General features: G+C 37.6%; 1 protein-coding gene across 1 annotated transcript; it reads left to right on the forward strand.

Moving 5' to 3' along the window:
• The first annotated feature begins 1,430 nt into the window (after positions 1 to 1,430).
• Positions 1,431 to 20,548, forward strand: calm3a (calmodulin 3a (phosphorylase kinase, delta)). The gene is made up of 6 exons (XM_026226607.1): positions 1,431 to 1,595; positions 11,299 to 11,329; positions 12,001 to 12,144; positions 12,863 to 12,969; positions 15,676 to 15,811; positions 19,002 to 20,548. The coding sequence occupies exons 1-6, from the start codon at positions 1,593 to 1,595 to the stop codon at positions 19,028 to 19,030; spliced, it is 450 nt and encodes a 149-aa protein (XP_026082392.1). The 5' UTR covers positions 1,431 to 1,592; the 3' UTR covers positions 19,031 to 20,548.
• The last annotated feature ends 2,073 nt before the right edge of the window (positions 20,549 to 22,621 follow it).

The following is a 22,621-nucleotide window of genomic DNA, read 5'->3' on the forward strand; positions in this document are numbered from 1 at the left end:
TAATATCATAGTTATTGTTATAGTTATCTTTATAGTCATCCTTCTTGGTGTGAATGAGCTTTAACTGGCAATATTGTGTCTTAATTGTCTTAAATATGACTGCTTTTTTTTTTCAGAAAATAACATCCACCAAATCCAAGTGAAATAATACATTATTGAACCAGTCTTTATTCCACAATTCTCCTTCATGAGCTACATTTCTGTGTCAACATCAGGTTCGGGATGGCAGCACCTGCTACTCTCAATGGAAAAATCTGCCTTATCTTCTATGGACTGATGGGCTGCGCAGCCATCATTCTGTTCTTCAACCACCTTCTTGGAAAGAATGATAATACTGATGACATTCCTCACACACAGATGTCGAAAGCAAAAACAAAAAACCAAAGCTGAGTAAAAGACACATCCTCAATTTGAGCACACAACCAGAACAGGACTGGAAACCTTCTGTTTATTACTGGTGAACGTAGCATCGGGTCTGTACTTGACCATGGAGGATTGGAGCTACTTCTGCTTCGTGGCTTTCAGCACCATGGGTTTCGGGGACACTTTGAGTGGACAGAAGACCCACTATAACCACACCGGGTCTCTTTAATCATCATCTTTGGAGTAAGATGCACCTACTCTCTTTTCAGCGTCACCGCCATCAGCATCAAATGGATTTTTGCCAAGCTGTTCATTCTGCATTGCTGTTGGGATCAGGGCTGCTGCTCAATCACATCTGTGAAAGTCAAAGAACCGGCTAATCAGCAGATCCAGAACACAAGCAACCATCACAGTCATGCGGTCAAGACCTCTCTCCCCTCCAAGAGCAAGTGTGCCAGCACTGCAGTAGAAACAGTTGGCCAGAGCCAGAACAGTGGCCCGATCATTGAACACAAAATCAGAGATTCATATAAACTTTCGAAGGATGCTGCAGAGAAAGGGGCTTTCAGTGCTGTCAGCAAGAACTGTCACCTTAGTCATCACCATAGTGTGACGGAGCATGTGCGAACAGTTGCGATGTCAAATCATCAGCCGGAGGAGACAGAAACAGAAAAAAAGTTACATTTAAGAAAAAATAATAATAATAAAAAAAAAAATTTGAAAACCTGTAAATGGCCTTACTGGAAGTATTATTATTTATATTAGATTTCAGACATTTAATTTTATTAGAAAAGTAAAAATTGAGAATTACTTTTTAATCTAGGATGCAAATCTCCTGTAGTAAAATATTGGTTATTTAATACTTAAATGTATTTAAATACAGATTACATTAGGCTTTACATTTCAAAATAATATATTTTCTATATTATTTTAGTATCTGTCTAAATACTGTCCATCACTGTTTATTATCCACCAAATCAGAAGATATACCATTATAACAGTATGAATGTATCTGAGTCAGCCGGTAATGAGTTGAAGCTGCCGCGGAGGGATACAGTGTAAATGAGGCCAGAGCGCAGCGGCGGGCGGCGCATTACTACACATCACTCTGCGGGTCACTCACTCACATCCATACACGCAGATCCTGCGTTTATACGTCCACGTTTAAAACACAAACAGCTTTCTGCTTCTGACTTTACACATATTTACCGGACGGTCTTTGTTTAAGAATGGTAAGTACAGCCTGCCGGGTTTTCTATTTTAGCTAACGGTTTAGCCGCTTTAGCATCCTGTCAGACAGTTTGACTGCTAATAATAACGATTGTAACAATTATATAAGCTCTGTTAAAACTGTTTTATGAGGTCAAACGTACAAAAGGTATTTTAGGTTTAACGTTAATTAAACGTGAAAATGCATCGCAACTCATCGACATTTTATTTAAACAACCCCGCTAATTAGCCAGTTATCCAGCGGTATCCAACAGATGCTCATCAACATGTGTTGTATGTATTAAAAGAGATTCATATACCATCCTCTATGAATTAATCTTAAAGAGATTTCAGAAAGGGCTAACGTTAACGTTGCATAAATACATTAATAACGTTGCAGTTTAGCGCGCTGTCAATCACCTGCGCACCAGTTTCTGTACTGAGTTTCTTGAATGTTTTTTAAAACAACTACGTTAGCTTATTTTACCACAGTAGAGTCTTGTAATGCATATTTGTAGTGCATGCATGGTGGTAAATCCACGGCATTGAGAGCTGTTGAGTGTCTCTTAGATGCATATGACTAAGTATGCAAAGTTAATTATGTAACGAATCATGCGTGTTGCCTTCACGCAGTGTTTCTGTTCATCTCCATGTGTGAACAGCGACTGGTTGCTAATTTTACATGGGCTGAGCTCATTGCCTTTAACAGAAGGATAAGTGTGGGCGTGGCGGTGTAAAAATAACTACCAGCAAAGCATATGCGCTCGAGTTCCTCATTTCAGGAAGAATCTGCCGCTTAGCTTGCTCCATATATTTGCTTTGCATGCACGTTTGCAAACGTCCTGCGAATATAAGACTGTCTCTCTGATGCATTTGCATGGGCCAAAGTTGCAACATGTAGAGTAGCTGTTGCGCACCGGTTGTTAAAAAATGAGATTCAGCATCTCGCAGCCTCAAGATGATCACGTAGTTGTATAAGGCATAATTATGAATGAAGTGGACAGTGAGGTTGCAGTTGGCTGAACTGGAATGACGGATCCCGTTTGGCCCCCTCCCCAATTTCCCTCTGCATTGAACCAAATCATAGCTGGTGCAGCAACACGCTGACACTGGATCTGCAGTGCAGACGCACCACAGTCTATGAGACGCACGCGCCCGCTCATCAAATAGGAATGCAACCCAGAGAGGACTGTTGTTGCATGATAAACATTTTTCCTCTCATGCTCCACTTAATCCACAGTAATTGCTGCAGTCATTGAAATGCAGTATAGGGGCCTGAGAAGCAGTGTGCAGAATATGTTAGCCGGAAGCAATGGAGACGGCAGCCCACCCGCATCCAAAGCAGGCATTTAACCATCGGTTCAGCTGATCCTGGAGGGCACCTGTGCATCTGATGTCTGATACAGTCTGAATGGAGGGCCGCCATTGCTTTGCGCCAGCCTAAAGTTTGAGTTACACATTTCTTAGTTTGGTAGTGCTGTTTCTCGATTATCTCGATTATTATGCTTCACGTTCCACAACAGAGTTGAGAAAAGGCAGAGACAATTTATAAGAGACATGCCACTTCCTTAGTGATGTGTCGTTCATGAACAAATCGTTCTTTTTGAACGAATCTTTTAGGTGAACGAATCGTTCTCTTTCACGCAATCCTCTAGGTGTTTCTCAATGTCAAGGAAGGATCCTCGAAAGCCAGTATTTCGAGGATGCTACGTCATCGACATCCATCCAAGGACTGTTCCAATGTCGGCTCCTCAGAATTTCAACCAAGGACTGAGTCCTTCATTCGAAGAATAACCCATACACAGGAAAGGATGCATATGTGTATATATCGCGCTCTTCGTGCTCTCAAATCACCCACAATCCTATGCGCGCAGTTTTTCTATCTAGTTCAAAAATTCAAAAATATCATTTCTTATAACTGTATTAAATATAAGTAAAGTTTGATGTTTAAATGCCAGTACAAATTACTACCATATTGATATTTTAAATTATACAAATACAAATGGTTAGCTGAACCGGACCTGTCATTTAACAATTGGTTGCGTCATCTGCATTTCTTTTATAAATAACTAGTTAAGTTGTCCAAAGTAATTTAATGATACCATTCACAGCGTTATTCAAACGGACCTTTTCACTGACGTAATGACGCAATTACGTGCACTTGCTAGCCTGTTCCATTTACGTGTTCTCTGAATGCGAAAGAGGAGTCTCACCTAGCCTCTGAAGGAAGTGACTTGGAAGGACCAGTCCTGCCAAGGAAGTATCCTTGACATTGAGAAATGCCTACTGACTCATATTTCTCGTTCACTGCAGTTCCTCCCTCCACAGCAGCGTGGAGCTATAAGCAGCACATGTGCAGCTCAGTGACCCGGGTAACTGAATCATTTCATCCTGTCAAAGAATTACTCAACCTCGAGCAAATAGCCTTCGAGTATGAAATGTGAGAGAGCATGTGATTTGTTGAATGTAGTGAACGAATACGCTCTTCACTGAACAGTTTCATATGAGTCTGTACGAGATCTTATCGTTCGTGAATTAAATGACTGAAACTGATACTGATGTCGTTCGTTAACCAGTTGTACATCTCGTTCGTGAATGAAATGACTGAACTGGCACACATGTCGTTCGTGAATGAGTTGAATGAACGGATACGTCGTTCGTAAATGAAATGAACTGGTATAGCTTATCTCGTTCGTGAACAAAATAAATGAGAGTAAACCGGGTTACTCTGCCATTTAGCATGTCAATCTCGTAAAATGCAATGCGCAGTTACAGATACAGTGCACATCCACTTGTTTTGATATTTAGCATACAGAAGTCAACGTTTAATCCCTGATTTATTAATGTGAATATATAATATACAAACTGTCTGACCAAATAATTAAAATGCTAATTAGGCAAGAAAACCTAGTGCTTTGTTCATCTGAACAACTTAATTAGACTTTATATATTGAATGCAATTATGCACACATTTTTATAAAGGCAGATCAGTTTTTGTAACAAGTGAATACGTTCTTTGATTTAAGACATACAACATAATACACTCTTTTTTTGCCACCTGCTGGCATATTTTGTGTAATACGAAGAAATGATCACTGAACGAATCATCTTGGTGAACGAACTGAAAATGAACGAATCTCTTGAAAAAATCATAATTTACACCACTACACTTCCTCAATCCTCAATTCAACTATATAAGGAAATCCCGTAACGGCAAAGATGGCGGTTTCATGCACATGTCCCGTCCCTCCCGCTGGAAAGCCAATCATCTGCTTTTAACAGTCAAGCCGGGAAACATTTAAGCCTATCGTCTGGCTCCACCGACGTATGCGCACAGTTGAGGAACCCTTGCGCATGCGTAGTAAAAGTATAACCTGTTGGAAAAAGGCATTTTAAACCTTATTTTGGGGCAGAGTCATCAACATTTTCATGCGATTTGACATTTTTTACTGCTGTTTCTGTACATGCAGTTTTTATGTCCCGGTGACCAGTAAAAGTGCAGTTCTGACTCTATGCCCATTAATTTAGACAGGAGCCTGGTCTTGTTAGCAGGGGTGCAGGGTTTCATATTTTTTTGAAGCATCTCTGGGCGCCACCATTGGCTAGCGGACCCACACCTACTGTTAGCATTCCTACGATTAGCCTAATTGCATGAAATTTTTTTTTTGCCATTGCTAAAACATTTGCCATTGAAACAGAGAAGAGCATCAGCGGACCAGAGCACAAAAGCTTAAATCTATTTCACTTAAATCATTAACAGATTAACGAAACAAAGTGTGCGGAGTTTCTATTCATTTTGACGTGATCTAACGATCACTATGGGGCGGAAAGCTGTTCTCTATTTTGCAAACATTTACAGTTTTCTTTTCATTCTTCCTTTCTTGATGATTATTTTGCCAAGGCTTTAGGTCATCCTTACAAATATTTTTGTTTGCTGTAACCCGACCGACCCTGTCAATTTATCACCGACCAATTTTTTTTTTTTACTCTTCAAACAATTAATACAAAAGCAATCTTGCAAAAAAAGCAAGACTGTCACACTATGGCCTGTGCGTTTGCTTCGTCTCATACTCTCAGTCAGAGTCAACGGTTCTCGCTCTGTAATGATGGCTGCTGCTGCAGTAAACAAAATGTTCGCGGTCACTGTTCAAAAGTCATACGGGTTCGGGCACCATAATACATCTAAAACATTCATTAAAACATCTTGACACCATTTTTACTTGGTACGAAGTTCTGGAAAAACTGTGCCCAGATCTTTTCCCATCCCTTCTCCCGTCTAGTCTAAAACCGTGACCGTGTTGACTGTCACTTTATGTTCGAAAATTTATTGCACGAATCAACCAAGACAAGTTTCAAAAAACGAAAATAGGAAATTGATTTTAACGACCTTCTCTCGTAGCGCGTCCAGTTTTTTAATTTTTTTATATATGTATTTTTTTTGGAACACGCGTAACACAGCAACTGCAGCTTTAGACACTCACGCATAACAGCACGATGTTTCTCTTTTTACAACAGAAATGTGAATTCTGTCTTATGCATACAGATACAGATTCGGGCTAGAATCGCCTATGCGATTTGGCATTTCTAATCGTAAACACAGCCATGTTGAAGCCTGCAGTAAATGTTTTGCATTATGGCAGTCCACTCTACTTATTGTTTTTCGAGAATGTTGCACTTCTGTTTGTCATTGTGCACATAACTTCACGCCAATAAATCATCAGAAATATTGGTCTTTACCAATATATTGAATCTTTACATTCGTCCTGCCCGTTGTCCGTGGATTTACCTATATTTGGTTTTATTTGCTGTATAAAATGCATCTAGACATGCAAAATCGATTTTACAATCGATTCAATGAACAATTGTTACTCAAATCAAACAGAAACTTTTTTTTTTCAAAGTGACAACCCAAGAAAGCAAAGTAAACGGTCTCTCATTTGTAGGTTGCATTGACACCTAACGGTGGATGCAAGTAAAACAGTATAACGGTACCTAATTTTTTTCTCACCTGAAATTCATGCAATAAACATGTTTTTGACACATATTTTAATTTGTTTGTGGTCTATATAGCCTGCATTAAAATGAGGTTTGCAATGATGCGCCCAAATGCACGGGTTGAAGACCCAGCCAGTGACGTCACAATATATTAATATGTTTAAATTCATAGCTACGTAATCACAATCACCAAAATTGTAATTTTTTTTTTTATTTTACAGTGAAACTTGAAAAAAATAAATATAGACCTACCTACCGACCCTTTTTTTAAAAATCTTTAACTGTTACTGCAAACCAAAATATTTTTAAGTATGGCCTTACAGTGATGAATGATAGCTTGCTTGTATGACCAGCGCTGGTATCTGACTAATTATGAATAACAGTTGGGAAAACAATGCAGTGATTGCACTGGCGCCATCATTTTTGCTATCTTGACATCGAAGCCTGTTTATTATCAATACAAAACATACAAAGAAACATATAAAAGTAAAAATGCTCAAATGAAATAGTTGTTGTGTTCAGCGTGAACAGAGCATGCACTGTGCTGTTATAGCCTTTGTGAAGGATGATGATTCATGTAGATAATGCGAGCCAAGTGTAAAACTTATGTGTAATAAATATTGTTTTAGCATCCAAATATGTTGCGAAACATTTGGATTTGTGCCGAACGAGAGGTAGAGTTCAGTTTCCCTTTAAGTTAATTTGTTTTTGGCTTGACGTTTATATAGATTAAATACTGTTAAATACTCTGGATTTGTTGTGGAGGGAAGGAAATAAAATGAGAGCAGCCTGGCCATATGCCTAACTCCAGGTTCACACACTGTCTGTGATGCGTAGCCTTTTTTTTTTTTCGAGCCCATGTTAATGGATCAGAGCGTTCACACTGCACGCAGTAAAAAAGATGAGAACATAAAAGGTTATAAATAGAAAGTTGCGAAAAGATTTAATATGATCTGAGCACGCGCATCTGGTTTTGTTAACAGAGCAAAGAAAATCTCGCTCTCGCTCGCGCATGATTTCATTGTGCTTTCGCCTTACAATAATGCGCTCTCGTTGCTGCTTCTGAACCGCGTACACATAACTTACTGTAGACGCACTGCAGACGGAGTACGTGTGTACTTTGGGCAATAAATATATTGGGCAAAACATATAACACCTGAGGCACCGCTACAGTAAATAAATAAATCCCTGAACACGGGTTTAATTGTATTTTTTTTTTTTTTTATCTTTTGAAGTATGTCTATAAATTTTGTTTTGACATCTTTACTTAGTGATTATTTTGACTTATGTCTGTTCTAGAGACATGTTACAACTTTTTGATAAAGCTCTCATTAGGGCTGCGCCGATCATGACTGGCCGATCGTTATGTGCATCTCGTCAGTAAAGCCGGTTCTCTTATCAGCGGTTAATTCCATCAGGTGCGTGATTTCACATAGAGCAGCTGTTACTACACAGAGCCATTGTTAACTGAGAAAGATGCGCAAATCCATATTCATTTTCGGACGATTGTGATCGGAGCACCCCTAGCTCTCATTGGTTTTCTTTTGGAAATATGTTTTAAATTTATACTGAATGCATTTATGACGGTATAGCATGTCTGTGTGTGTCAAAATTGTGATTTAAATTCGAAATCGCAAAATTTATAAAAAAAAGTGTGATAGGTTTTATTTGTCCATATTGCACAGCCCTAGTCCCGTACGCAACTGTATATATATTAGTGTTGGTAAGCGATTCAATTTTTTTAATCTAATTAATTACATGATGTGGTGATTTAATCGAATTAATCGCACATCAGATTTGAAGAAATTACTCTAAAAGATCATTTAAAGTCGTTGTTGTGTAAAGCATCAAACAGAGATTACAAAAAGTAGGTTCAGCAAGAAATATTTTGAGACAACATTGGGTCTAAAATCACACAATAATAACTTACTATTGAACTGTTGTATAATATGAGTAACTTATCACATTTTCACTCTTCAGACTTCTTATGCATTCAAACATTTCACTAGATTCTTATTAAAATTATGACAAAATGAAAGGTTGATTGGAAATGTAAACTGATATTTTCTACTGACACTACAGCAAAATATATTAATAACTGACTGAACACCATTCTTTGGGGTGAAAATACTAACGTGCCTAAGACTTTTGCACAGTAGTGTATGTATAAAGTAAGTATAATTAAAGTATGCGTTCATATGTGTTAAGGGCTACATTTTCGCTGGAGAAACAGCTGCGGTGTGATGAGCGATGAACAGCAAAAACTTTACAGTAGATGGGAAACCGATTGCTCCCTCGTGACCTTTTGTAAACTTTATTTAGAAATGCACAGATACAGATAATCTAACAATCTATCGATAAACACACCTTGTGTCCTTGGTTTCTGTTTGAGTCCGCTCGCACTGCTCCACCACGGTCTGTGGATTGAAGAGCGCGCTGAAAGACAGGGAGGAGACCGTTCTGCCACCTTTTAAATGTGAAATTTAAGAGGACTGACTCTGAAGCAATTGCAAATTTGTGTACAGTTTATGGAGCTAAATGCTATAGCCATGTTAAAAAAGCCTAGCGACGCCCATGCTGGCCGAACTGGACGCCGGACTGGCCCATGCCTAGTTCATCCTGAGCAATGGCCGGGTCTTTCCTTTTCTTCCAAGTGTATGAGAAGGCTGACGGTGTTTTTTTTTTTTTTGCAGACACCTACTGCCTCTTTCACACCTCTCTCTGTAAAAATATGACAAACTATTATATTAGTTTGCTTATCCTAATGTCAATAACAGATTCATTAATCTATAGTCTCAATAGCTCTTATTTATACCCCCCCCCCAATGATTGCAGTAAACCCGCAATTTGAAAATTAATATCATATCATGACAAATCATGCATTGATGATGATGATAATAATAATAATAATAAAATATAAAACGGATTCATTATACATGTATTATTGATATAATTTGACAACAATCGATTATAGTTTAATATTATTATAATAACTATGGCTAGGTGAAGCCTGTGACCAAAGCACTGGAGTCTTGTCCAGGTATTCAGCTCGACAGCCTTCTTGATGTTGGCTCCACTGTCTGTTGTGATGGCCACTAACTTCTGCACTCAAACCCCCACAATCAAGTGCCTCTTGCAAGCCTGCTGCGAGTAATTCACCAGTGTGGTCATCAGGAAAGTAGCTTGTTTGCAGACAGTGACTTTGCAACACCGAGTCATCACTTATAAAATGTACCGTCAGGCTGAGGTATGGCTCCATACTGCGACTAGACCACATATCTGTTGTTGCTGTGAAGTCGGAGACAGTCGCCAGGTCTACTTCTAGCTTGGCTCTGTGCTGTTGGTACAAGTTGGTGATTGCTGTTTGGATGAAGTATTTTAGACTGAGTATAACATGTCTTTGGCTAAGTGGACAGTGATAGTTTGTAATCTCGATCCATTGTTTGCTTTTCTTGTCAGTTCCTCTAGAAACTTGACTGACTTTGACTTGTTTAATTTTTCCAGTGTTACCTGCCGATGTGGAGGACGCTGATCTTAGTTCCATGCATTCTTGATATTCCAAGACATGTTTATGGCGGTGCTGGAGTAAATGGCCAACAACATTTGCAGAAAATAGTTTTGGCACAAGTTCTTTAGTGTCATCAAGTTCTACAACTTCAGTTTCCGAACTTTTGTTTTATTTTATTCAGCTTCACTGTCACGCTTAGTAACACATTCTGCTGTGTGCAACATTAAAAAAGGACCCCTCTGAAACAATGTCACGCAGTACCGCTTTCCGAACAAAAAGCGTCATATAAATACTGCAGTGTTTTAAAAATTAATATCACAAAAAAAATAAACACCGGTATTCGGTTTGAACTGGTATAATACCGCCCAGCACTAATGTGTAGGACCTAACATGTTGTCTAACCACAGTAGAGTTTAAAATGCATATTTTTCATTAACAACATGGATATTAAAATCACCAACTATTAAAACTTTGCAGCCAGAACTAACTCAGATGTAAAATCACCAAACTCTTTAATAAAGTCTGTATGGTGCCCTGGTGGCCTGTATACAGTAGCCAGTACAAACATCACAGGGGATTTATCATTAACATTTGTTTCTCTGGAAAATGTTAAATGAAGCACCATTACTTCAAACAAGTTATACCTGAAGCCCGCCCTCTGAGAAATACTGCAAATATTTATTATATATTATTTATATATCTTGTTTCGCTGTGTCCTCCTGTTATTGAGATTATTGACATTTATATCAGTAATTTTCTCATTTCACAAATGTTGAGCCAACCGCATTAAAGCCTGTCATTGCCTCGTATGTGGATGAGTCAGAGCCATGTCTGCTGTTTCTTTATAAATAATTTTACACCCAGTCCATTTTAAGCTCCAAGCTTTATGAATCACCCACCTTTGAATATGAGGGAGCATGTTCTGCTGCCTCCTCGAAGAAAAGACACCGCTGAATCACGCTGAGTGAATTCTCCTCTTTAATAATTGAGTAATGACCTCCGTGTCAGAGAGAAGTGCAATCATTTTAATTGTGCCGCATTCATGACCCCCTAAGTGGCACTGTCTAATTTTAACTGCGGTGGATATTTATAAAGGATTATTTTTAAGCATGTCCTTCATTATGTTCATTTAGTCAGAGGTGTGTGAACACTGCCAAACTGGAGCTTGTCTGATAGTGATGTGGCACTGAGCTGATTGACTTCCTCTTTCTCTCCCTCTGCAGGCAGATCAGCTGACCGAGGAACAGATCGCTGGTGAGTGAACTCTGATGGTTGGCTTCAGAATGGTCACCAATGCCAATAAAATCGTCACACATGACAACATCAGTACACACACACACACACACACACACACACACCTTATTGCAGCCTCAAGAACATGTTATGACTCAAAGCAACTTCATTAAGGATGGGCTGACATTAACCCTCTGGAGTCTAAGGGTATTTTTGGGGCCTGGAGAAGTTTGGTCTGACTTTAGCTTCATGAAACTTTACTAAACATATCTGAATGAAACCAGAAAGCAGAGGGGCTGCATGAGAACACCAGTTCACTGAGAGAAGGTGGCGCTTACGGAACATGGGCCACCAGCTATAAATGCACACTAAGTTACAATTTACAGCACTACTAAATATTTTTTTTTTCTTTGCACCATTGCACTTAGTTGAATTGTAACTCTACATATAAACTAAATATTTATGGAAGCGTCGATTAACTCGAATGTGTCGTTTACACCAATTGGTTTTCTTTTTAACATCCGCCGACGCTCCACTCAGGGCTCCCGTAGTACCAAATGGGCTCAACCCTGCCCCCTGTGCGTTTGCCATGGAGACATGCTGCAGAATTAGAGAGGTTTTTAGGCCGACGAAACTGAACAAGCGAACCCTACAAAAAAGTACGCTACTTACATGTTTGTAATTCTAAACAGAGTTCAAGGAGGCGTTTTCACTTTTCGACAAAGATGGCGATGGCACCATTACCACCAAAGAATTGGGCACAGTGATGCGCTCGTTGGGTCAGAACCCCACTGAGGCCGAGCTGCAGGACATGATCAACGAGGTGGACGCTGATGGTAAGACTTACAAACACTTATAACTTTCCACAGTCCTGCTATCCTTTCTGTTTGATACTATAAGTGATTTAGTTTAGTCATGTAAAGGTATGTGGCTTCTTATGTAGCAGCTGAGTACAATACAGCATCCCCTAGATTAGCAATGTCCAGTCCTTCTCAAGGAGGTCCACTACACTGCAGAGCTTAGCTCCAGTCTTAATTAAACACACCTGATACAGCTAATGAGGGTTTTCAAGATTACTACAAACATCCCGGACCTAAACTCTGCAGGACATTGGCTCTCCAGGAGCAGGATTGGACACTGCTGTCCTAGATCAAGCTGGTGTTAAGTGTCTTTCTTAGGAGGGCAGTGTGTGCACCTCTGTGGGTCCAAAGTGCTCTGGTTGGTCTCACCCTCAGTCTGCATGCACATAGAGAGCCCTCAAACCATTCACAGACCACCTGATACACATTACACACCAAAATGATGAGCTGTCAGAAAATCCATTCTGATTTGCTGGATGTTTATATCAGTCCACCAGGTAACAAGGTTTTGTTTAGAAGTTAGCAGGCTTCTAGAATGAGCACTTCTCTGGAAAATCTCGACAAGAGCTTGCAAATGTTGGCAATGTTCATGACAGCTATGACTAAAGCCTCGTGCAGATGCACTAGTGGAAGCTTTTTCATTTCCATTTAATATTGTGGTAAATGGCAATAATAAGGTATTGTCTGTCCACAGGCAACGGAACTATAGACTTCCCAGAGTTCCTAACCATGATGGCAAGGAAAATGAAGGACACAGACAGTGAAGAGGAAATCCGAGAAGCTTTCAGAGTCTTTGACAAGGTGAGGAAATGTCACTGTTAACAACAGCTGATAAAGCATTGAACTGATCCATGAAATTTAATCGTAAAGAATCTTAATGAATGTACGGGGTAGCTGCTTTTGAACACAAGAATGTGTCATTGTAAACAGCATATTCTCAGAGTCAGGTGAACCCTAAAGCCAACGATCAGTCGACTAGTCATCCAGGCAACCCACTGACTAACTGATTTTGAAACCATGTGGCTTCTAGGATGTGAAGTGTTTATGTAAGAGCTGCACAGGCGCGTTTTCCAGACAGTGGGTAATATTATTCACCACATGGGCACAGGCTGCATCAGGCCAGAGGCATAAGAGAGTGCTTAAAGCAGCTTAAGTACCAAAGATGCATCTTTTTCACCAGCACCTGACGAGCTAATACTAGCACTCACCTATTCTATTCTATTCTATTTTATTCTATTCTATTTAAAAAAAAACTAGCTACAGTATGTGTACTGTGCTGGACTAATGGAAACTTGTCACAGCACATGCATACTGTTGCTCTCTGGCTTCTTCTGATTGCTATTGTTCTCCTTATTTGTAAGTCGCTTTGGATAAAAGCATCTGCTAAATGATTAAATGTAAATGTAGATTTTTGTTATCTTGATTGCTTCTCCACATGCTTTGAACTTGGGATGACCATTTTATAGCCAGATACACCAAACATCTAATTTAATAAAATAGTATAAGTATAGATATTAATTATTATTAATATTATTTTTATTGTTCCATGTGTCCTTATTCAGAAAAAACGAGATGAAAGTCGACTTAATGCTTCAAGCTAAATTGAATTAAACCCATCAAACAGGTGTGACAAAAAATAATGAAATTTTGGATGAATTAAAATGAGGTCAATACACTTAAATCAAATCGTGATATGAAGTAGTGTCTGTGGTTATTAAACTGAAAAAATAATATTTTAAGTATGAATCCTGCATGTAAGTAAAACTGGGAATTTTTTTTTTTTTTTTTTTTTTTTTTTATCGAGAAAGTTGATGAGCTTTGTCCAGATATTCTAGTTAAAGGAGAGGTAATAAATATTGTTGAAAATGTTTAATATTTGGGTACGATTATGGATTCTAACTTAAATTTTATAAAACATATTAAAAAGATCTCTAAAAGTACTAGAGCAAGTTTGATCATCTTCAGGAATATTAGGCACCAATAACCTGAGACTGCTGCCTAACTCTCATACAATGATCCTTCCTCGAAAAAAAAAATAAAATGCTGGAATTTGTTTCAATAGGGCTTTTTCAAAATATCTCGCCAGTGCAAAATCTGTGAAAAAAAATTGCTGCCTGTAAAACCCATTCAAACTGCCCTTTTTCCATAACCATTGATTATTTGTGGGTGTGGTCTAAATCTCCACCTTTTTTGACATATAATTATTTTCATTTGTTCACTCTGTCAATCAGACACAATTTAAAACAGTGCTGTCTACTCGTTTCCTAAGATCAATTTCCCAAGCTTCCCTTACTCTTAAGGCTAATACATGTATTACATGATCTGGGTCATTATTTAATACAAAACCACACATAATGTTTCTACTGTATCTCTGTCATACACTCTGATATTTAGTTAAACTGATTGCTGTCTGTCACTGTCTTTAAGCAGTTCTTTGAATGACTGTATGGTCATTCTTTATAAAGTAGCAACTTTGTAAATTTGTAGAGTACAAAAGTGAAAGTGACATTCAGCCAAGTATGGTGACCCATGCTCAGAATTTGTTCTCTGCATTTAACCCATCCAAAATGCACACACACAGAGCAGTGAACACACACACACACTGTGAGGACACACCCGGGGCAGTGGGCAGCCATTTATGCTGCGGTGCCCAGAGAGCAGTTGGGGGTTCGATGCCTTGCTCAAGGGCACCTAAGTCGTGGTATTGAAGGTGGAGAGAGAACTGTACATGCACTCCCCCCACCCACAATTCCGTCCGGCCCGAGACTAGAACCCACAACCCTTCGATTGGGAGTCCAACCCTCTAACCATTAGGCCACGACTTCTATTTCAAATATTTCAAACAATAGTTCAGGCATTTAAGAGGCACTGAAATCCGCATTCTTATTCAGTTCGGTTCATACCGGTTCCATGATATGGCACCGGATTTTGGTACCCAACCCTACTTTTAGCCTGCTGTCACAGGCAAGTTTCTAAAAGCTACTTTCTTCATGATGAAACTGGATCTTCATCAGTGGAATGCATGACTCTGAGAAGAACAAATATACCCGTTAGAATAAAAATATTGCCACACATTTGGATGTGTTTGAAAACGCACTCTATTACTTCTCACCTTCTCAACATCGCATAGCCACAGTGAAAGCCAGTGCATTCAGATGTGACCCAGAGATTTAGAAGGGTTTCAGTGAGAAACTGATGCTTGTGGCAGGCAAAAGGAAATCAGTCTGAGTAATTTCATCAGTGTGTGCAGTAACTAATCGGTCGGTGCAGAGCCAGTGCTCTTACACATCCCTGGTTTGAACAGCCTTTTGTAGGCGTGATGATAATGTGTAGCATTTCAACAATTTATAGTAGATACTGTATGTTTAACACTTGCAGATGGCCAATTTATCAGTTTTTTTTAAAGTTGCATTTAGTTTGTTTTAACCTTAACCTGGAGGTCAAAAGCAATATTTACACTACATAACAAAAAATGGCAACCTGATGTGCATAATATTCTCTTCTCAGGATGGAAATGGCTACATCAGTGCAGCCGAGCTCCGTCACGTCATGACCAATCTGGGGGAGAAGTTGACAGATGAGGAAGTGGATGAGATGATCCGAGAAGCAGATATTGATGGAGATGGTCAGGTCAACTATGAAGGTGAGCTGCTGTGGAACATAGTCTTTTTTTGGGTTGGGGGGTGGTGGGGGAGTAGTATTACTTAACCAAAATAACATTTTACAAATATTCTAATGTTATTTATTTAGAAGGTTTTCAGTAGTGGGGTTAGATGTTGATCATTTTATTATTTTATTTAATTAGAGAAAGTGTTTTGACTTGCGTTTATTCTTTACACCTGCACTCAATGTTCAACACAGTTCTAGAATGTGATGATGTAATGAAATGCAGTGACAGTACATAGGTGATTTATCTAAAAATGTATAGATTATTAATTGTTAAGCTTAATTAACAATAAGGACACCAACAGCAGCTGGTAGATGTGGCACGGTTACTTTAAACACAATTCATGGGTCTAAGTGTGTATGTATTAATCTGTTCGAATGCAAGATGATGTGAAAAGAAACTCCATACAGGAATTGCAAGTCGCCTGAGACATGGCTATATATGTGTGCGCCGTGCACATAGAACACACTGTATTGGGTTGTTATTCACATCGTCTAGTGCTTGAATGCGTTAAAATCATTTTAATGTTCGAATTGGCATGTATATTTGTCCTAAACTCAGTTTGACAATATAAAATTATCAAGCAGTGTAACTGTTTACATCATTAATAATAATAAGAAATGTTTCTTGAACCAAATAAGCACACAGTAAGGGTTTCCGCAGGTCTTAAAAAAAACTCTTAAGTCTTCAATTTAGTTGTAGCAAATTTAAGGCCTTAAAAGGTCTTAAATTGTACAAGTCTTAATTATGTTTTCAAGAGGTCATAAATTCGGGGATGGAAAGACCAGAACTGCGATATGGCTGAATGTGATGATGAAACTTCAAAAGGCTAAAGTTATGATTTCATTAAATAAACATGAGTGCTGCACATTCTAAGTGTTCTGCTGTTACCGGGGAAACAGTTCTATTCTAACAAAAGCTCCACCTGCTGGCAGAATGAATGAGCATTTTCAATACAACTGTTGTTTTGTTCAGAGTTCAGACCAATGTGAAAATTGACCTATGTTTTTACCCTGCAAACATGCAGAGCTTTAAATGTGAACTGGTGGATCAATAAGAAGACAATGCATTAATATCCGATATCATCCTGCAGTAATATCGCAATTATTGTTTTAACTGTGTGATTTGATATTATCCAGTATATCACGAAAAGCAAACAAAACACCTACAGCGCGTGCACATACATTACAGTACGTGATGAAGTCTAGCAGGTTAGACTAGTGCACGTGCGTGCGCACATACTGTCGTTTTTTTCTTCAGAAGTCTGCATGATTACAAATGAAAACAAAAATCATTCCAAACACTGCCACAGCGCTGTTTTGCCTCTCTGAACAACACAACATGGTTTATTTTCTGAATGAATCACTCATGTAAATGATTCACGTCAATGACTCACTTAACAGTGACTTGCTTCCACCTACTGGCAGTTTTCATTTCACATTTAAGGTACCTTTTCTTTTTTTTTAATAATTTCAGACATCACTTTTCAATGTCTTATATTTAAAATATCAAAACATTATGAAAGTGACATGACATTCAGCCAAGTATGGTGAGCCATACTCAGAATTTGTGCTCTGCATTTAACCCATCCAAAGTGCACAGTAGTAATTAATACTTTTGACTCGAAATGTAAAGTTGAAATGTAAAGTTTAGCATTTTAAAAAATGTTTTTTTTTTTTTTTTTTTTTTTTTTTGAAAACTTGTATCTGAACTGTAAATTATGCATTTTACAGTTTATTATGGTACTATAGACATTGCCCAACCCCACTCATATGGTATTACTTTTATTTGTGCAGATCTTAAAAAGGTCTTGCGTTTTAGCTAAAAAAGTCCTGCAGAAACCCAGAATACAGTATTAGAATGATTTCTGAAGGATCGTGTGACACTGAAGACTGGGGTAATGATGCTGAAAATTTATCTTTGCATCACTGGAATAAATTGCATTTTAAAATGTGTTAAAATGGCTATTTGCAGGGTTCGAACGGGTGCTTAATCAATCGCAAGGTTGGGGGTTTGATTCCCCGGGAACACATGATAGGTAAAAATTGATTGCCTGAATGCACTGTAAGTCGCTTTGGATAAAAGCGTCTGCTAAATGCATAGATTTATTAATTATAAATTTATAAAATTATAAAATTATTATACATTTTAATTTAATACATTATATTTGTCCCATATTGTCATACTGACTTCAACCACTAAATAAATAGACTGCTAAATAAATAGAAAATATTTTCCATGCATTTTAAATGGTTAAAAATGTGGAAACCACTCAACATCTCCTGACTACATTATTATTTGTAAAAAAAAAAAAAAAAAAAAAAAAAAAAAGGGCTATATGAAGTGTGTATACATGTTATTGAAAGTGTAAAAAAAACATCAGCTTTGAAGCACATGCTGATTGATTGACTAGAATTACTCAACATTACTTACTACCTTCCAGCAACACTACATTCAATGAAGGTAAAATGGTAAAAAAAAAAAAAACATAATAATAGTTCATTTAATAGTAATCTTGTCATCTCCATAAGATTGATATGATTGCCAGAACATATTTTTCGGGATGTTTGAAAAGGCCCTGTTCACACATGATCTATTAATGGTAATTTACCAGTGAAGACTGTATGTGTATAAGGGGCTAAACTCTTCCTCTGTATACACTGTGAATTTGAGTTTCTTCACGTCTTCTGGAAACAGTGTGCATTATCTCACTAGATTTGTAACATACTGTAAATCATTTATAAGCCTTTGCCAACACAGGAGAGTACATCATACACGGCATGTATTGTACACCGTGATTTCAAAATAAACATTTATGCATGTGGCAAAATATTAATCAAGCTGTAAAGTGAAATGTCACCCTCTGCAGGTATTTGTTTTAATACATTATGTACATAAAGGTATGAAAATGAAAATTCTGTCATCGTTTACTCACCCTCATGTCGTTCCAAACCTGCATGAGTTGCTTTCTGAAGTTGTACACAAAATGAGATATTTTGAAGATGGTGGCTGCCCTTTACTTCAATAGTATTTTTTCCCCAAACAATACATCAATGGAAAACTTATTTATTTAGCTTTCAGATTATGTATAAATCTAAATTTCGAAAAATTGACACTTATGACTGGTTTTCATTACTATTACCTGTTTTTCTGTCTTTGTTCACAGAGTTTGTCCAGATGATGACTGCAAAGTGAAGGATTGGCTTATCCTGTATCTATCTTTCTCTTACATTGCTTGTCCTAAAAATATCACTCTGTCTTTAAAAAGAAAAAGAAAAAGTCCAAAATTTACTTGAGAGGGTGTTAGAATTTCCAATTCTTTTATCTCTTACCAAAAAAAAAAAAATAATAATAAATCTAATCAATTTGTGAAAAATACTAGCAGTATTGTCCCAGCAGAAGTGAATGGACCAAGCATAACTGCATGAGCCCTTTCGGAGCAAACGTCTACAGACCTGACAAAAAATTGTGGACAGAACGTCACTTTAGTCGCACACGAGTTGAAGTCGAGTGTTTAAATGCTGAGAACACCTCCTTTCATGAGTGTTATTTCATCGCTCAAAAATAGAGTAAATTAAAATAGATATTATATAATAATGCTAAAACATTGTGGTAAACCGTCCAGGGTCACAGTGCTGCCTTCAATATAAACTGAGCAAAAACAACTGCGTGTGACCCCTGTGGTGAAGTCATGCTTTTGCATATCACATATTCTCCTGTTTAAGACCACAAACGGAACAAAACTGGATGTTTATAAAGAGGTACATATTGTAAAAACCCGACATCATGCTCATACTCTGTGTAACTGCAGTTTAATGGCGGCGTATGCATTGAAGAGTGTCTTTATAGGCTTTAAAACATGTACTTAAGGCACGAGCCAGTGGTTTTCATCAGCTGGTTTTAAACCTTTGTTAATGTGAGTTTTGTCTTTGATGACTTCAAACTTCAAAGGAGCATGGAGATGCAAAGTATGTATAACAGAACTGAAATGTGAGAGAATTACGCAAACCGTAGCATAACCGTAAAGTATATAGTTACATAGATAATCATCGTGCTATCTTAATGCATAATGCTTTCTAAATGTACTGTTATCCAATATTAACGTCTGGTAAAACTTTGCATTGCCTATTCTTATTCTAATTGGGTCTGTGACTTTTGTTTGAGCCATGGTCTTGAAATGTGCCATAATACTCATAAACCTCAACTTTCTTGCAAGAGATCTTGTAGTCAATCAAGTATTATGTTATCAATCTATGAATATACACACAAATATCTATATATTTGCACTTTGGTGTAGGTTATACATTCAACTACAGAAGAGGAACCTGCTGCTTTTCAGGCTCATTTGTCTCTTGCTCTCGTGAGTTTGTCAGAACCTCTTGTTGTCAAGTGCTCCAAATTTCATTTACGCTCTGCTTGCAAGACGACCGATGAAGGTGAAACTGGATATTTGGTTATTTTGATGGGCAAAAATAATTGTGTTGCTAGTAAGACTGTGATGGGCTTGTTATTGGTCTAATAATTGGGTTATTTCTTATTTTCTCTCCAAAATGTATTTCTCCTCTGGGAGAGCTTTACATGGCATATGGGTTTGAAAATGAGCGACTGGACTGGGAATACTCGACGTGTGAAATCTGTATGGATAATATGTGAAATATGTATCAGTGTTTTGCAATAAAAAAAAATGGATATGTTTATGCATACACTCCTGTGATTGTTGCTCGTGTTGTCTTATGCAACTGCGTCTTGATAGGTTTTGTCATCGGCTCCAAGCTAATCTGCTCACTCACCCAAGAGGTCTCAAGCCGACTCTGAAATATATTTGGGAACTCTGCTGGATGTAGCTATAACCTGGGGTTAAATAGAGACGCACCTACTTTCCCTTTTGCATAAGACCCTTACAGTGATTTGCCGTTTTAATTATGTGCTGTGCTTCATTTGCACTTTTATTATTTTAAGATGTTTTATTGTAAATGCATATTAGACACTTAACAATTTACAGCAAGATGTCACAATACCTACATATAAAAAGCAGCTTAATCATTAATATGGCCTAGGACCTTGAGCAAATTTTGGAGCATTTATTTATATATTGTCTCCTGCGTTCATGTGAGAGCTGCATGTAAATTAGGTAGCCTGAAAATATATATTTTTTGACTTGAATACTATTTAAGATAAGCTCTATAATATTGTATTCACTTTGAAAATTAAAGGTTTCTTTTTTTATTGCACAAAAGGTTCTTTATAGTGATCGTGGAAAAGGTTCTTCACATTAAGGAAAAATTGCTCTTTAAAAATGAATGCTTTACAAAAATGGTTTATGTTGCAGTAAAAAAAAAAAAAAAACTTGGAACCTTTATTTTTAAGTATTGTAGATTTTGGGAGTAAAAAAATATTTTACAAATCTATGTCGCAATTATCTAGTAAATCACAAATCAGGAGAGTGATGTTGCTTTATTGGTTCAAACATGGGGACCCTGAAGAACATTCAGCTCCTAGAACTTCTGAAACTTTGAAATTGAATTGTTATAATTATAATTTATTTAATTCTAATAGTGTTGTCGAAAGAACCACTTCACTACAGTAGATAGTTGGACAGTTGATGGCGCCATTGTGATTCCTCTTCATTATTTAGCATTACTGTTCAGTCAACATATTTCTGTTTATAGAATATTATAGAATTATAAAAGAAACCGTTTAACCAGTCTGATTTTCAGCTTCATGTCTTAATTGAAATGAATAAATAAAACTTAAGAAGGTTTAAAGATTCGAACACACATTTAAACCCAAAGTAAAATCAGTAATGGTTATACTTACCTAGCAAACAATGCTAATTAGCATACCAACAAGTCTGTGAGAAAGCTTATGCCATCAGAACTCAAGGTAGGAAAAATACAAATCTTATTAGTTTCTTTCAAATGATTCTGAAGTATTCTCTAATCTCGAAGTATTATAGTTTGGGACTGTACATTTTTGTAATTTATCATTACATCTTTCATTAGTATAGACATGGTTTTAAACAATTTATCCTAATGTAAAATATAAAATTGTGAAACTACATATGTCTTGCAGATCATACAATACAGTGTATTTAATGAAACTTTGGCAACACTAGCAAATTGCAGTTAATGAGAGATGCTAAGTTAGTTTACCATCATACCAAAGTGTAATGGAAAAATAGCAGTGATGGTGTGATGTTAATCTAAAGCACTCTCACTGTGACCTTTGGAAATGTTTGTGTGGTCTACACACTGTTGATGTTGCCATGTATTTACTGATCCATTGCCAAATGTTGGAGAAAATAGTCTGGTTTCTTTCTTCCTGCCTGTACAATTCACCCAATCCTCCACTGCTATCACACCGTGTCTGTTGATTGTAAGCTGAGAAAAAGCTTTTGTGACCATGTCCCACATAGCAACATTGTGACGGCCCAGATCCGGCCCACATATGTCACCCGTGGAAAGATGATCTGGCCCACATGCAGCGTGGAATGATGGCACTTGGGCGGACCGCTCCTGTTTGCCAGATTTGAGCCACAAGCAGGCTATAGCAATGCCACATGTCAGCCAAGAGTAAAAAAAATAACCAGAACTGGACCTTATCTGAGCCGCACAATCTGTGCATATTAAATATGAAGTAATTTCAGCCTTAATAAGCCTGTTAGCAAGCAGAATCCCTGAAGGAAAGAAGAGAACAGAAAAAGAGATAAGCATAAACACAAGAACTACAACTTACTTCATCCACAACCTTAAATGAAATCAATTGAAGATAAAAGAAGACATTAAA

The sequence above is a fragment of the Carassius auratus genome, chromosome 40 (assembly GCF_003368295.1).
Source record: "Carassius auratus strain Wakin chromosome 40, ASM336829v1, whole genome shotgun sequence".
Taxonomy (NCBI): domain Eukaryota; kingdom Metazoa; phylum Chordata; class Actinopteri; order Cypriniformes; family Cyprinidae; genus Carassius; species Carassius auratus.

What these genes read in the sequence shown, in the direction of transcription:
- calm3a (XM_026226607.1), top strand. An exon ending in CAACGAGGTGGACGCTGATG is followed by an intron (nt 12,145 to 12,862) that starts GTAAGACTTACA and finishes GTCTGTCCACAG; the next exon opens with GCAACGGAACTATAGACTTC. An exon ending in CTTTCAGAGTCTTTGACAAG is followed by an intron (nt 12,970 to 15,675) that starts GTGAGGAAATGT and finishes TTCTCTTCTCAG; the next exon opens with GATGGAAATGGCTACATCAG.